General features: G+C 38.9%; 2 protein-coding genes across 2 annotated transcripts; both read left to right on the top strand.

Moving 5' to 3' along the window:
- Positions 1 to 5,933: 5,933 nt before the first annotated feature.
- On the top strand, positions 5,934 to 12,399 carry LOC143594202 (2-oxoglutarate and iron-dependent oxygenase domain-containing protein CP2-like). Its single transcript, XM_077073576.1, has 9 exons — positions 5,934 to 6,294; positions 8,628 to 8,675; positions 8,789 to 8,974; positions 9,045 to 9,195; positions 9,283 to 9,369; positions 9,639 to 9,763; positions 11,276 to 11,394; positions 11,484 to 11,595; positions 12,349 to 12,399. Exons 1-9 carry the CDS (start codon positions 5,986 to 5,988, stop codon positions 12,382 to 12,384), a joined length of 1,173 nt encoding a protein of 390 aa, XP_076929691.1. The 5' UTR covers positions 5,934 to 5,985; the 3' UTR covers positions 12,385 to 12,399.
- A 1,515-nt stretch (positions 12,400 to 13,914) lies between these two features.
- On the top strand, positions 13,915 to 15,866 carry LOC143594201 (uncharacterized; the record flags this gene model as incomplete). Its single annotated transcript, XM_077073575.1, has 1 exon — positions 13,915 to 15,866. A coding segment is annotated over exon 1 (1,878 nt), but the record flags the coding sequence as incomplete, so codon positions are not given.
- Positions 15,867 to 15,869: the final 3 nt, after the last annotated feature.

The following is a 15,869-nucleotide window of genomic DNA, read 5'->3' as shown; positions in this document are numbered from 1 at the left end:
ATCCCAAATGAACACTTGCTCGGGTTGAGCTTCATGTTTATCTTTCGGAGCGTGTTGAAAGTTTCTTCAATGTCTTTCAACATCGCCTCAGGCTCGAGGCTTTTGATGACCAAATCATCCATATAGACTTCCAAGTTTCTCCCGATTTGGGCATGAAACTCTTTGTCCATTAGTCGTTGGTACGTGGACCCTGCATTCTTAAGTCCGAATGGCATCATTTTATAACAAAATGTACCATCGGGCGTCCGAAATGCGGTTTTGTCCTGGTCATCAATGGCCATGTGGATTTGGTGGTACCCCTTATACGCATCCAAGAAGCATTTAAGGCGGAATGGTGCCAACGAATCCACTTTGAGATCAATTTCTGATAACGGATAACAATCTTTGGGGCATGCTTTGTTCAAATCTTTGAAATCTATGCACATGTGCCATTGTTTGTCATTCTTCGGTACCATTACGGGATTTGCAACCCATGTTTGATATCTACTAACGCGTACGATGCCTGCGTCAAGGAGTTCCTTGACTTGGGTTCTACACGCGTTAGTTTGTTCAGGCCCCATTACTCTGCGCTTTTGTACGATTGGCGTAACAGCTGGATCGCATTTGAGCTTATGCTCCGCCTTACTTCGGGGTACACCAGTCATGTCAGCTGGTGCCCACGCAAAGATGTCAGCGTTTTTCTGCAGTAAGCGTTTGAGTAAGGTGCGGGTGGGATCAACGATTGTTGGTCCAATGGTAACGGCCTGGTCGTGGTATTTGCCATTGAAGGCCCATTTTTCTGGTTCAGTGATGGTTGGTTTAGCCTTTTTCGGTTTGGGTTTAGATGAAACAGATGCAATGCATACCTGGGGAATGCCAGAGATCATTGCTACACCCTTAGCTGTTGGCCATCCCATCATGCCATGGACTGACGATACCACGGCGTTGAATCTTGCCATCCCGTCTCTTCCGAATAGGATGTCGTACGTATGATGTGGCTTTTTCATTACGACAAAATCCACGTCTTCTGTGCGTGAATGATTCCCATCAGTAAGAGTAACGGGGAAAGATAGGATACCCAGGGGTGTTTCTGTACTCCCGTCAAACCCTTCCATTGAAGCGTAGACCGTTTCCAAGCGTTCTTTGTCTTCATCATCCAGCTTATCAAAGAACTGTCTGTACATCACTGTCGACGAAGCGCCGTTGTCAGCAAGAGTGCGTGAAGTGATGTAGTGCCCCAGCTGGCTTCTGATGACGATGGGGCCTTCTTTGCTGGGGCCTCCTGGCACTCGCGGGAAGCGCACCTCAGCTTCTTTCCACGCGCATGGTTCTGCCACCCGTCTTTTTCTTCCTCTGACCTTGCCATGAACCATGTTGATGCTGATATCGACGGGCTTTCGTCCGTTACCTCTGTACCGGTTGTCATTCCTTCCTCCCTTCCTGATCGATGCCACAAGATGTGCAAGCCTTCCGTCCTTGACAAATGTCTCAATAATATCCTTCAAGGATGTGCACTCTTCAGTACCATGACCCTTTGTCCCGTGGAAATCACAGGATTTGCTTTGATCCGCATTAGGTTTCTGCCGGATCAATGGGGCTTTAGGCCATGGCAATTTTTCCGTGGCAAATATCTCCGTGACGCTCTTCGTGAGTGGCGTCCACCGGTGTTTTCGGTTTGAAGGGTGTGTGTTGTCCCTTCCGCCAACAAGAGGGCGAGAGCTGGATGAGGTGTCAAAGTTTACCCTTGACTGCCAAATACCTAGCCTCCTCTTTTTGTTCTGCCGGGCGATCCGGACATTGTTCTCTCTGGTCCTCTGCGTGTAGAGGTGTGTACTCTGGGGAAGATCTCTTCCCAGTTGCTTTTCCGTCTCGGCAAAGCGCTTTGCCGCCGTCATGATGGCATCCCAAGTTGATGGCATGTCATCCTTACCCGTCAATGTGCGGATAAGTTCTGGGTATTCGGCGCCTTGGATGAAGGCGGCGCGAACCAGATCTTCACTTATGTTGCCGAGACTAAGCTTTTTGGAGTTGAAGCGAGTGATGAAGTCTAGTAGAGATTCATCCTCCTCTCTCACGCAGTTAAGGATCGTCCACTGCTCTTCAGTGTACTTCCTCTGTTGGCTGAAATGCTGGCTGAACTTGTTCTGAAAGTCCGCCCAGTCATATATGTGGTGGATCGGTAAACGATCGAACCATGCCCTGGCCGCTCCGACCAGAGTCATCTGGAACATGTAGCACCACGTGGGTTCCGTCCAGTTGCTGACGGTAGCCCCCGCAATGAACCTGTTCAAATGGTCATCTGGGTCGGATAGACCATCGTAAGTGCCAATGTTGGACATTTGTTTGGCACTTCTCGGGGCGATTGCTTCCGCAATGTCCCTTGCGAACTTTGACTTCCCTGCATTTGTAGCAGTTGGTCTAAAGGTTTTGGAAAAGTCACGCGGGTTTCTTTCCACGATTGGTTTAAAGGCTTCCCCAAAATTCCTTTTTGGTTGGACGTCCGTTTCCTTACGCTTCCCTTTCGCCTTAGGGCGAGGGTTCGCGTCGGTGTCGGATTCCAACTCGTCGTCTGAGTACTCGCAGTCACTGCTCATATTGAGGTGTTGGCGAGTACTGGCGAATTCGTCAGCCTGTTGGACTGAACGCAAGCGTTCGTCCAATTCGGCTTGGAATTCTCTTTGCCGTGCTTCGGCCCACGCCTTAACTTGATCTAGTGTTTGGCGAGGAACCTTCGTTCGTTTTTCCAGTTGGGTATCGGAGAACCCCAATGGAATATTTACTCCACTTGCCCCGGCTTGGGTAGTCGGGGTAGTGTTCGTAAGTATTGTATAACCGCCGGTGTTCCCCCCAGTTGCTGGGGTTGTTACCGGGGTTTCTTGGTCGGTTACTGGCCTTTGAACCGGAGTAACGTTAACCATTTCTTCAGAAATTGTGAAAAAACTAAAGTAGTTCTAGCTTTTATCCCACGGATGGCGCCATTGAAGAAACACTAAGTGACCCTGTACAGATTATAGATAATCTGGGGGTTAAGTAATGTTTCCCACGGATGAGGTCTAGCTGAGAAGGCTGTTCTTCAGGAGACCTGCAAAACAAACACCGTAAGCTCGTCACTGAGAAGGGGGGGGTTCCTCCTTGTGACCACCCTCCGGCGTGAGAATCAGACTAGGTTGCTCTGAATATAAGTGTATATTAAGAGATTGCTAGATAACTGGATAGCAGATGATCTTACCATTCCAAGATATTGGAGTATTTATAGCCGAAGGTAGGTTTCCTAGAAGGTACAGCCGGCTGAATAGTATTCCTGTTCAACCAACAGTGGACTATGCACAGGCCATACTGGTTGGTGGGTAGGTTACGGCCAACAGTAACAAAGTCGGCTGCACTATTCCACCAACTGTAGATTATGCACGTCCCACTTACTGTGGATTGTACGCAGGCCATGCTGGTTGGTGAATAGGTTACGGCCAACAGTAACACTATTCCACCAACTGTAGGCCGCGCATGCTCCTCAGTAAGGGTTGGTGAGTAGGCAGCGGCTAATAGTGACAAACAGTACTAGAGGGTGCTCCTTCTCGCCCTGTTGTCGATGAGCTGTCACCCTGTGATTGGCTCATGGGCTGTTCTGGTCAGATCGTCTGTCCTATCCATACCTTGGTAGGTATGGTACAAAAGATCTTTCAGAATCAGACTGGCTCATTTAGGCGGGATTGTTCCCGCCTTGCTCATTCCTTCATGTGACTACTGAAGTAGCTAGTGTCTTGTGCGTGTAGCCCTGCTGTCTGCGGGTAGCCTTCCCTGATGGCTTGTATCCGCAACTGCGGGAACAGGCGGGGTACTTCACCATTGGGAGGCTTTCCCTGCGTGTTCAGCTTGTGTACTGCGCGTAAGATCCTATGAGCATGGTGGGTCCTGCGGGAGCAGATGGCCTTTGCGCAGACGTCCCTGTTCAAGGTGAGTCTTGCGGGACCAACTGGTCTCTGCTGGGACCTACCTCTTCAGTATGCATGGTGTTTTTATCTTATCAAAGTTTGAATTCTAAAAGCAGTGGTGTTTTAAATAAGTGGTATACAACTGCATCAAGGATATGGAAACGAGGTTTTTAGGCAAAGATTATGGATGACTAGTATAACTGATAAGATAAGGGAGGTGAGATAAAGATGATTTGTGCATTTAAAGAGAAGGTGGGAGAATATGTTTGTTACAATAGTGAAAGCCCTCATAGATGAAGGAGAATGAGTAGAGGCAGACCCAGGGCCGGCTCAGAGAAAGCAATAAAAATTTTGGGCCGAAACCAATTTTTTTTTGAGCTTTAAGTAAAATGAGTGTTTTGTTGGGTTTAAACTATTTCATTTTTATATAGGTTTAGGTTTATTTGTTTATAATATGACATGTGTAAAAAACTTTTGTATAAAAATAGGATTAAACATGTCTCAAACGAGACTATAACCCATAACCTTTTGGTTGGGAGTAATACTTATTTACCACTAGACCAAGCTAGTGGTTATGTAACCGGATTTAAACATTAAATATGCATATTGTGTTTAATAAAAATACATATAATTTATATAAAAAAAATCGGGACTAGCGGGGTGTCGGCCATGTGGCCGTCGACCACCCTGCCACCCCCAAGGGCCGGTCCCTGGCTAGACCCTGCGTAATCCACATGTATTAAGGGGAAATTTCTAAAATAAAAAAAGTAAAACATTGTTGAATAGTTGGTTTCAAATTTCAAACCGTAAACTGTCAAATCGAACCGTATATATTTTAAGTCGGCAAAAACGACCCACTTTCTTGGATTTAAACAATTTACATTGATGCATGATAATAATTTTGTATACATTGGATTTAAGAACGTGTTTCATGTAAGAAAAAGGGATAATGAATTTAAGTGAACACACAACTATGTTGTTGAGTTAGTCTTGGTTATACGTAATTAATTATGCCCATGCGTAACTATTTACAAACATGATTGCTTTGATGGTCCATATAAAACTATTATACATGACATTTAAGTAATCAAGTTATATTTCACACAACATGTACGTGATAATGTGTATGATGATGTATCATTGTCAGACTAACAAGTGTGTACAAGATCATTTCGTCATAAGGCTTTGTTTGCATTTTCAACGATTTTAACAACTTTATCATCAAAACTGTTAAAAAACTGTTAAATCTCGTAAAGACAACGACAATACATAATTATACCCTAAAAATTGCATCATAAAATTGGTCTTAACATTGTCTAGTGGTATTATAGACTTTGGGCCCCATCATGCACAACAACACTAACCATCCACCTACTTATATCAAATGTTTATATCATTACAACGAAGGGCTTACAGTATCTTAACTATTATATGATGATTAGTTTGACAAATAAAAGAAGACCAATATACAAATGACCACCACTAGTAAGAGATACCACCTTGAGACGGCGAGTTATAGCAAATTTTTAGAAAACGTTTAACCAAAAAGTAAATATGTAAAACCATCATTTATCAAGATTTAGCGAACTAAATTAAAAGCAAAATAAAAAATAAAATACACAGTTTTAAAGACCACTTATATCACATGCTTTAAAAAAGTATATTATAACATACCGTAGGAATCATCTACACTTTCCAAATTGTAATTTTATTAATTAGGATTTAGTAGTTAGTAGTAACGAATCATTCTTTACTCATATAACATTTAAACTATTTCGTTCAACTTTAATCATAATCGTAGATTCGTATCACATATTAATCCATCACTTTCGACTTACATCACGACTTTCAAGTTTCAACAATCTCCATTCCGGTTCGGTTAACCAAATCAAACTCGGCTTAGTTAACCCGGGTCGGATTTTATAAAATACCCGTTTTAAAATACTCATTTCAGAATACTTTTTATAAATAATAATAATAATAATAATAATAATCTTTAAACCACACCATTTTATTATCTACCTACCTACCAACCACAAAACCCCCAAATTACAAACCCTAGCTTCTCTCTGCATCAATGGCCGTTGATCGTGGAAGCGATCCGTCGTTACCGCCATCGTCACCGGCGAACGTCACCGTCACGAACGGTGGCGGTCACGGCGGCGGACTGGCACCATCAAACGCCAACTACCGGCTCCGATTGAACCCTAACCAAGACCACCGGGCCGATAACTACGATGATCTAGGTATGGAGTTCACTCCGCTTCTGTTCAGCTCACTCGAACGGTACTTGCCGCCGAATCTGCTTGATGTGCCGCGAGATACGAAGTATAAGTACATGAGGGATATATTGCGGCGGTATTCGACCGAAGGCGATCGTACTCGGGTGAGGATATGTGGTAGTTTTGTGAATTGGATTGTTGATTGTGGTTATGAAGGTTGAATTATGGAAATTGAAGTGGTTTAGGGTTTGATTTGAATACATGTTGTTAGGTATATGGATAATTTGATATTGTTTTTGTGTGTTGAAGATTGAATTATGTTGTGCTTAAGTTGAAGAAGAAATTGAAAACAGGTAGGTGATTGAAATGATTAAAATCGAACCTAGAATGATAAAATTAGGGCTGTAAAAGAGCGAACAGTTTGTGAACCGTTCGATGGGGAGTTTGTTTGTGTTTGCTTCTTTAATTATCAATAAATGAATGAACATGAAGTCATGAACTGGGAATTCTGTTCGATTAAGTATACGTACGAATGTGAACAAAATTAAGTTTGAATTCTGAAAGTTGGTTGTTTTAGGATTGGATTTGCGCGTATAGCATATAGATATAGAACACAAATTAGATAGGTATCTGGATAATTTGACTATGTTTGCGTGTGTAGAAGCTTGAATTATGTAAACTCTGTGGATTTTTAGCATAATATGGTTAAGTTGTGTATAATTGTTGAAGGAATTGAAAACAGTTAGGTGATTGAAGTGATTAAAATTTAACCTAGAATGGTGAAGTTAGGGCTGTAAACGAGCGAACAGTTTGTGAATTGTTCGACGAAGTATAGGTACATGAGGCCATGAGGGATATATTGCGGCGGTATCCGACCGAAGGAGAACGTACTCGGGTGAGAATATGTTGTAGTTTTATGAATTGGATTGTTGATTACGGATATGAAGGTTGAATTATGTAAATTGAAGTGGTTTAGGGTTTGATTTGTGTATATGTGGTATATTGAATATGAAGTAGCTAGGTACATGGATAGTTTGATATTGTTTTTGTGTGCTGAAGCTTGAATTATGTTGTGCTTAAGTTGCTGAAGAAATTGAAAACAGTTAGGTAATGTAGCAATTAAAAGCTAACCTAGAATGGTAAAGTTAGGGCTGCAAAGGAGCGAGCAGAGTTCATTTGTATTTGCTTGTTTAATAAATGAATGAACATGAACAAGGAATTCTGTTCGATTAAATATATGATCGAACGTGAACAAAGGTCGCGTTTGTATAATTAATGGGAATGAAGTTTGAATTCTGGAAATTAAGTTGTTTTAGGGTTTTATTTGCGTGTATGTAGCATATAGAACACAAATTAGTTAGGTATCTGGATAATTTGAATATGCTTGCGTGCGTTGAAGCTTGAATTATGTAAACCAAGTAAAATATTAGCAGAATTTAGTTATGTCATGGTTAAATTTTGAAGAGGTTGAAAACAGTTAGGTAATTGAAGTGATTAAAATCTAACCTAGAATGGTAAAAGTAGGGCTGTAAAGAGTGAACAGTTTGTGAACTGTTTCACGTGGAGTTTGTTTGTTTATTAAACGAATGAAGATGAACAAAGGTCGCGTTCGTTTAATTGTCCTGATCTTCCATTCAATTAACAGGAATGAAGTTTAACTTTTGGAAATAGATTTGTTTTAGAGTTCGATTTACATATGTAGCATACAGAACCTAGTTATGTTGTGCTTAATTTGTTGAAGAAATTGAAACCAGTTAGGTAATTGAAGTGATTAAAATCTAACCTAGAATGGTAAAAATTAGGGCTGTAAACGAGTGAACAGTTCGTGAACCGTTTGACTGGGAGTTTGTTTGTTTAATTACTGAACGGACATGAACAAGGAATTCTGTTCATTAATTAAATGAACATGCATGAATGGTTGCGTTTGTTCAATTGTGTTCGTGAACGTTCGGTAACATGTTCATGAATGTTCGTTCATATAAGTTCATTTACATTTGTTTATGCTTGTTCGGTTAATTTTTTCTAAGTACTTAACTTGATGTATGTTTTGGCTAGTTATGTATCATATTCGAGATTAAAATGTTTTCTATCTGCAAATTTATACATGTTTATCCGTGATCATTTTATGTAGTTATGTCGTTTTGTGTTTAAAGTTAACGAACGATAAGGAACAAAGTTATTTTTTAATGAATGAACACAAGCAAGAAATTTTGTTCAGTTATGTGTTGGTGAACTGTTCTTTAGTCTGGTAAACTCTTAATGAACGAAGTCATGAACACAAACAAGGTTTTGTGCGGTTCGTTTCGTTTACAGCCTTGGGTAAAATACATGCAGATTGGTTATTAGCTTTTACTTTTGCAGAATTCATTGATAATTTTACATCAAAACATGAGTTCGGAGTGATCAATTTAAATTTGGTCTTTCTTATATCAAACAATAATTGTGGTAAATTAATAATAACTTGTTAATTATCTTTTCTTTGTTTCAATTTTAACAGGAGCAAAAGCATAAAGAGTACCGACAAAAAATTGTATCCAATTATCAGGTACAATTCAACAATATACACAAGTATCTAGTTTGGTATGACTAACTTCTATTTTTTCATTTGAGTTTATTCTGATATGCATATGTTTTCTTGATTGTTTTGTTAATTTTCAGCCTCTTTACAGAGAACTTTATACAATAAATTCTTCAATGTTTTTCGTTCCATCATTTGCGAGGGCCTTCAGTGCCCTTGAAAAGAACAAAGATGAAAGTATTAAAAGCATAATAAATGAACCTGCTCCTGGAGTCTACACATTTGATATGCTGCAGCCACGTTTCTGTGAAATGTTATTAAGCGAGGTTTATATTCCTATGTTGTCATCGTGTACTTTAAAATTTATGTTTTTCTTATGAAATTCTAATTGCTCAGGTGGAAAATTTCGAAAAGTGGGTTCACGAAACAAAGTTCAGAATCATGCGACCGAATACAATGAACAAGTTTGGGGTTGTTCTTGATGACTTCGGCATGCAAGGCACACTTGATAAGTTAATGGAAGACTTCATCCGCCATATCTCAAAGAGTAAATTCTTTTATAAAAGCTTTTAACATTAGTTAAAAATAACCCGACATGACTCTTATTATTGTCCTGCTTCTAAAATCTGTGCAGTTTACTTCCCTGATGTTGGTGGATTCTCTCTTGATTCTCATCACGGATTTGTTGTGGAGTATGGCATGGATAGAGATGTTGAGTTGGGTATGTGATAAGTTCCTGCTTTATAGATTCTGTTTTGTTTGTTTAAAATTAGTGCTTACTTTTATTTGAGGCAACAAGTCATTTCAGTAGGTAGGTATTTTAGACAAACTCTCTAAAAATTGTGCCGTTTGTTATTAGGTTTATAAGAACAGTACTCAAGTATTTAATTCTATATTTAGTCTTGTTATTGTTTCAGTGGTCAAAGTTCTCACGATTTAGTTGATTTTTAACATTTATATATGTATGTATATTGGTTTATCTCATTTTAGGTTTCCATGTGGACGACTCTGAGGTGACTTTGAATGTTTGTTTGGGAAAGCAGTTTTCAGGCGGGGAACTGTTTTTCAGAGGTTTGCGATGTGAGAAACATGTGAATACTGAAACACATCCCGAGGTACGCAATTATGTTTTTTGTTACATTATATGAATAGAGTAAAATGTTAACCAACTTCACCTTATATTTCATTCTAGTATATAAACTGTTTAACATGCTACATGATGGTACACCTTTCATCACATGTTAAGTTATGTATAATACTAGTTTCTTTTATTGCTTTCCCAAATCCCATTGATCACAGGAAATTTTAAGTTTTAATTTGTGTAGACGTAGGATAAAAGTAAAAGCTTTTAATTGGGAGAGAAGGGGGGGGGGGGGGCTTTTTCTTAGGCTTAAGTTTTCTTAATGTTTCGGTGGGCTTTGCATGTCACAATCTACCTCTTTAGTTCCAAAATTATATAAAACTTAATTTTATCTCTTATCTTAATATACATTTTTCAGTTTAAATTTTAACCATTCAATTTGGTGAAAATCTCTTCAAGAAAGAATTGACTTTATAGTATCTTCGACAAGTATACCCTCAATAGCTTCTTCAAGTTCATGCATTCACAACAAGAGCTACACGCTGTGTACTCCATAAGGTTCAGTTGGGAAGACACTGATAAGTCGTTTGTTGACCATCTTTATGGTCTTGCTCAACAAGGTATTTGCAAGTTCAAGGATGAGGAGACCCGAGGAAGGAAAAGAGATAAATGGTTAGTATCTTACTGCCTATTGAAAACTCAAGCTTTCACATCATTGTTTTATCCAAACACTACAGGCCATCATAGTGCTTAAGTGAGCGTCTGACGATTATGGAATGCTATAAGATGAACGGGAGACTGCTTTCCCAGACACTCCACAATCTCCCGAGGCTTGTTTAAGCACCGTGATGAAGATGTGTAGTGTTTTGAAAAAAAAAACAATGTGATGTGGCAATTGAAATCATGAGAGTTTTCAATGGATTTTAGGAGCTCATCGTCTACCTTCTTTTCTTTTTTGAGTTCCTCGTTTGCATGGAACGTGCAAATACCTTTTTGGCCAACAGCAACATAAAAATGCACAACGAAGGTCTAACAAGAATCTTCGCTTCTGAAACTAAATAATACATCATATGGCTAGCTCTTGTTATGAATGCATGAAGAAGGTATGCTTGACAATACTAAAATCAGTTCTTTTGTGAAGAATTTTCACCAAATGCTTGCAAAGAAAGTAGGGATGAGATCGTATGGGTTCACATGTGTAACAGGTCAAAAATCTTGGCTGGAGTCCGAGTTGGCTTAAGAATCTTCTGGATGTTTTTTATTATTAGTTTCTTTTGGGTTATTTTGTTTATGGAGATTTATTATTTCGGGATTTAGATTATGGTTTTAATTTCGTTTCTTGATTATGGTGTACTCTAATTTTCGGTTTATTAAATGCGAAAGGCTTGGTCAGTGTTTGGTCAAACTCCTCTTGTGTTTTTTCTTTTGTGTTCGGTTCTGGGGCAACATATGCGAACCACTCAATGTTGGATAGTTATTACATTTATCTCAACTTTTTAGTTAAATTATATAATAAATTAATAATTCATGCATTTATTAATAACAGGAAATTTTCGATTACTCTCATGTCCCTGGTCGTGCAATTATTCATCGGGGTCGTCATAGACATGGTGCCAGAGCCACTACATCTGGGCATAGAATTAATTTACTCTTGTGGTGTAGAAGGTACGTGATTCGTTTACTTATGAACATGTCAATTTGCATTTTTGTCGGTTTTTATATTACTTACCTAATACAAAGCATTTTTATTGCAGTTCTGTATTTAGGGAGCTGAAAAAGCACAAGAAAGAGTTTTTAAGCTTTTGTGGAGAGTGCCAAAGGGAGAAGAAAGGAAGGCTTTTTCACTCTGTGGCTGCAAGGAAAAAGGTACTAATATAGTACTAGCAATGTAAATGACCCGATCCCGAGCTTATTTCGAGCTCTATATCTAAAGCTTGGGCTCATTAAGTTTTGTTATATGTAATTAGTTTTATATAAATTTATAACTATGATATATTATATGATTATACAAATAAGATACAAATTGGATGTGGCTCAATGGTAGAGCACTCACTTTACTAGTGAGAGGTAGGGGGTTCAAACCTCACTATCACCAATTTATATGGGAGATATGAGGGATGAACCCTTGCAGGGTTCGAGTCCTGATCTCACCCGGTTTTACCGGCTCCTCGTTGTCGTGCCATTTGGCGGGCGTGAGGGTCGGGTTTTATCCGGTGAATTCCTCAATAGGTGGACCGTTAGGGGCTCCATCCGTCGGGACTAGTGGCCGGCTTGGGCTACCTTTAGCCAATGGGGGGGCCGCGTACGGAGTATCCGGCGTTACTTAGTTGGTCATTCAAAAAAAAAATACAAATAAGATACATTCAAGCTCGATTATTAAACGGGCTAGATACTTTTAGGCTTGCGAGCATAGCCAAGCTTGCTATATGAAGCGCATATTCAAGCCCGATTATAAAATGAGCTAGATACTTTTTAAGCTCGGCTCATCTATTAGTGAGCTGTTCTCGAGTAGTTCACGAGCAGCTCGACTCGTTTACACTTTAAAATAGTAGTATTGTCACATTTGTATGGTTTTTAAGAAGATTTTGGAAACTAATCATTTGTCTTTGATGTTTTCAGGAGTTGCTTGTAGATGAAGGAGAAGTTGCTTTATGAATCATCGTCAAAAGATTACTAGATCGTGTTTATTTTGATCATGTTGTACATTCAGGTTTCTTGCTCCATAAGTTGAATTACATTCTCAGACTTTTTGACACTTTTAAAGTTTTTAATTGCCCTTGTGCATTGCACACTGCGTCCGTTTGCCAGACTTGCACATCTTGGAGATTTGTGTGTTGGTTTTTCAAAGTTTTTGGCAACGGAAGACTTGATGATATATACATTTTAATAAATATAATAACATTTCAATACGTTTAGATACCCTTTTTGCCTTATTATGATGTAAATTTTGGGTTTTCTATTTCATGCTATAATAAGTACGCAACAAAAAAAGGTTTTGTCTGTTGCAAGGTGGTTAAAAAGCCGCTCAAGTAACTTAAACCCGATGCAAAGCACGGACCAAATCTCTTAGTTTTTAAACATTTAGTATATTCTCATCATGAGTCCGTTTGTAAGAGGCTAGAAACTGAAACACAACCATAGGGAGTTTTTAAACATTTAGTAAATTCTCATAATGGATCCATTTGTAAGAAGCTAGAAACTGAGTAATAACCATAGGTGTTAGAATGGTTACACCATATGATGTGAAGTAGTCTTGCCATATAGAGGTAGACAATATTTTCATTATATAGCATTCAACTCATCGAGCTTATGATGAGTTCGTGTCTTGTTTATCAAGTTGAGCACGTGACTTGATTTACATGGAATAAATTACTTGGTGAACAAGTCGAGCAAATGACTTGTTGACTTGACAACAAGGAATTTAATTATTAATTATTATTTAGATTTGTTTTTACCAATTAGTGTTTGAGTATGATAAGGATAGGTTTTCATGTTTAAACTAGTATATATACCCGAGTTTGTGGGTTATATCATCAAGAGTTTAAGCATTGTAATTTTCGAGCTAATGAGAATTACAAAGATCGAGTCTATGATCTAAAACGTCGTTTTGTGTTTATCGATCCTGGTCACCAAACTTCACACACGGCAAGTGACGGGTGCTGGCCAAACACGATTGTCGAGTTCTACTAAGACCATGTGGAATGGGACGTTGTAGAGCACTATACAGGTGGATAAAGCCCTTACACCCTTACCCCATCACATGGCCGTTATAAAGGCATGAACACTTCAAAAAAAAAGATCTCGTAGAATGGTGGTACGTAATTCAGTTTCAAAAGTGTTGCAATTAAATACTAATACAACTTTTTTTCAAATCGAGTCACTAAACCGGAATACTGCTATAAACAAATCCGCCTCGTTTTCCATAAACATCAAGTCGCAATCAAACAAATCGCTTAGATTAAAACCTGTGACTACTATTTTACAAACATAAAAAACTAAACTTTAGTGTCCAAATTACAAAAAGCCATTAACTTATCATAATCACAATCACCAGTCTCTACTATACTAAACACAACACCAGCCGCCGTCCACTAGTCACTGGTGGCAATGGATTCATCTACGTCAATCCATCATTCAAAACCCTAATTTCATTCAAAAATCAATTCAATTCATATTCATTCAAAACCCTAATTTCATTCAAAAATCAATTCAATTCATATTCATTCAATCAATTAATCAATTCACATGAATGAATCTCAATGACCCTCCATGTTAGATCTTCAAGATCCATCGTCACCAAGGTCCGATTAACCTTCTTATTATCATCAATCAACTCATACCACCAATCACCCACCAATACCCATTTCAAGAAAACCCTAATTTCATCTACAAATTGGGCGTTTTCACACCAGACAAAATTAACACAAACCCCATTACAGAAACACCTAAACCCACTAATCACACAACCCCATTTGCTCACTAAGCTTCTTTATTCCATTAGACACCAACCCAGAATCGCAATTAGGGTTTTTTATTGGGTTACTAGACAACAAGGTGTTCGCGTGTCGAATTGCTCGGTTATCGCCGTTCTTGAGATCCTTGCGGAAGCCGGTTTGATGAATCGGGCGTACCCGGTTATGGAACGGGTGGTTTGTCTGGATTTTGATCGGGTTTTGGATGATTTGTTTGATAAAAAGATGAATCCAAATGTTGCAGATAACATGTTCGACTATATGCTCTTTTTTTTAGTTAAGAATTTACTCGTCGAAAAATGTTTGTTAGTGTTTAATAAGATGATTAGATTTAACCTTTTGCCGGACGTCAAGAATTGCAATCGGGTTTTGAAGCTTTTACGGAATAAGAAGCTAGTTAGTCGAAGAAACAAGATATATAGTTTGATGAACGAGTCCGGGATTAAACCGAATATTGTAACATACAATACGTTGTTGGATTCGTATTGTAAAGAGGGTGCGATTGATCAGGCGTTAAGTCTTTTAGAAGAGATGCAAACGCGAGGGTGTGCACCGAACGATGTTACGTATAACGCGTTAATTAGTGGTTTGGTTAAAGCGGGTGATTTCGAGCAAGCGAAAGAGATGATTTCGAAGATGTCGGGTTTGGGGTTGAAGGCTTCATCTTACACTTTCAATCCTTTGATTCGCGGGTATTGTGAAAAAGGGTTGATTGTTAAAGCGTTTAATCTTGTTGAAGAAATGAGTGTAGCGGGAGCTTCACCGAGTGTGTATACGTATAATATTCTCATGTATGGTTTATGCAAACAAGGTCGGGTTTTTAACGCTAGGAAACAATATTCGAGTATGTTTAAGAAGAATATAATGCCAGATATAGTTTCATTTAACATTTTGATTTACGGGTATAGTCTTTTGGGGCGGATAACCGAGGCTTTCTTGTTGTTATACGAGTTAAGACGTATAAATCTTTTTCCTACAATGATTACGTTTAATACCCTTATGCAAGGGCTATGTGTGAACGGGAATTTGGAAAAAGCGAGACAGTTGAAGGGCGAAATGGTCAATATTGGTTTTGATCCAGACGTTTACACTTATACAATATTGGTCAACGGTTGTTACCGGATGGGTGATTTGACCATGGCTAAAGAAACGTTTGATGAGATGTTGGCCCGCGGGTTGAAACCGGATCATTACGCTTATACGACTCGTATAGTGGGAGAGTTAAAACTTGGTGATACATCGAGAGCTTTTAGTTTGCTAGAAGAAATGTTGGAGAAGGGTTTTATGCCTAATTTAATCATGTATAACGTGTTTGTACACGGTCTTTGTAAGGCTGCAAACGTTGAAGACGCTAATATGTTATTAAAAGAGATGGTTAGTAACGGTTTTGTTCCGGATCACGTGACTTACACGAGCATAATATGTTCTTATTTAGATTTGGGAAATATTCGAAAAGCTAAAGACTTGTTGTACGAAATGGAAACGAAAGGGGTGAATCCAACGGTTGTGACTTATACCGTGATGATCCATGCTCACGCGGTTACCAGAAGGGTAGAGTCGGCATTTATGTATTTTAAAGAAATGCTAAAGAAGGGTATTACTCCAAATGTGATTACATACAACGCGTTAATCAACGGTTATTGTAAATCAGGAAGAATGCAAGATGCT

The sequence above is a fragment of the Bidens hawaiensis genome, unplaced genomic scaffold (assembly GCF_021521415.1).
Source record: "Bidens hawaiensis isolate Kalapana, Puna unplaced genomic scaffold, B.hawaiensis_p1.1 tig00043320_1, whole genome shotgun sequence".
In the NCBI taxonomy this organism is placed as follows: domain Eukaryota; kingdom Viridiplantae; phylum Streptophyta; class Magnoliopsida; order Asterales; family Asteraceae; genus Bidens; species Bidens hawaiensis.
Note: the sequence above shows the minus strand (reverse complement) of the source record. Positions and strands in the feature narration are given on the sequence as shown.

Coding starts and splice junctions, on each gene's coding strand:
- LOC143594202 (XM_077073576.1), top strand. CDS start 5,986: ATGGCCGTTGATCGTGGAAGCGATCCGTCGTTACCGCCATCGTCACCG. Junction 9,764..11,275: donor ATACTGAAACACATCCCGAG/GTACGCAATTAT, acceptor TATTAATAACAG/GAAATTTTCGATTACTCTCA. Junction 11,596..12,348: donor CTGTGGCTGCAAGGAAAAAG/GTACTAATATAG, acceptor TGATGTTTTCAG/GAGTTGCTTGTAGATGAAGG.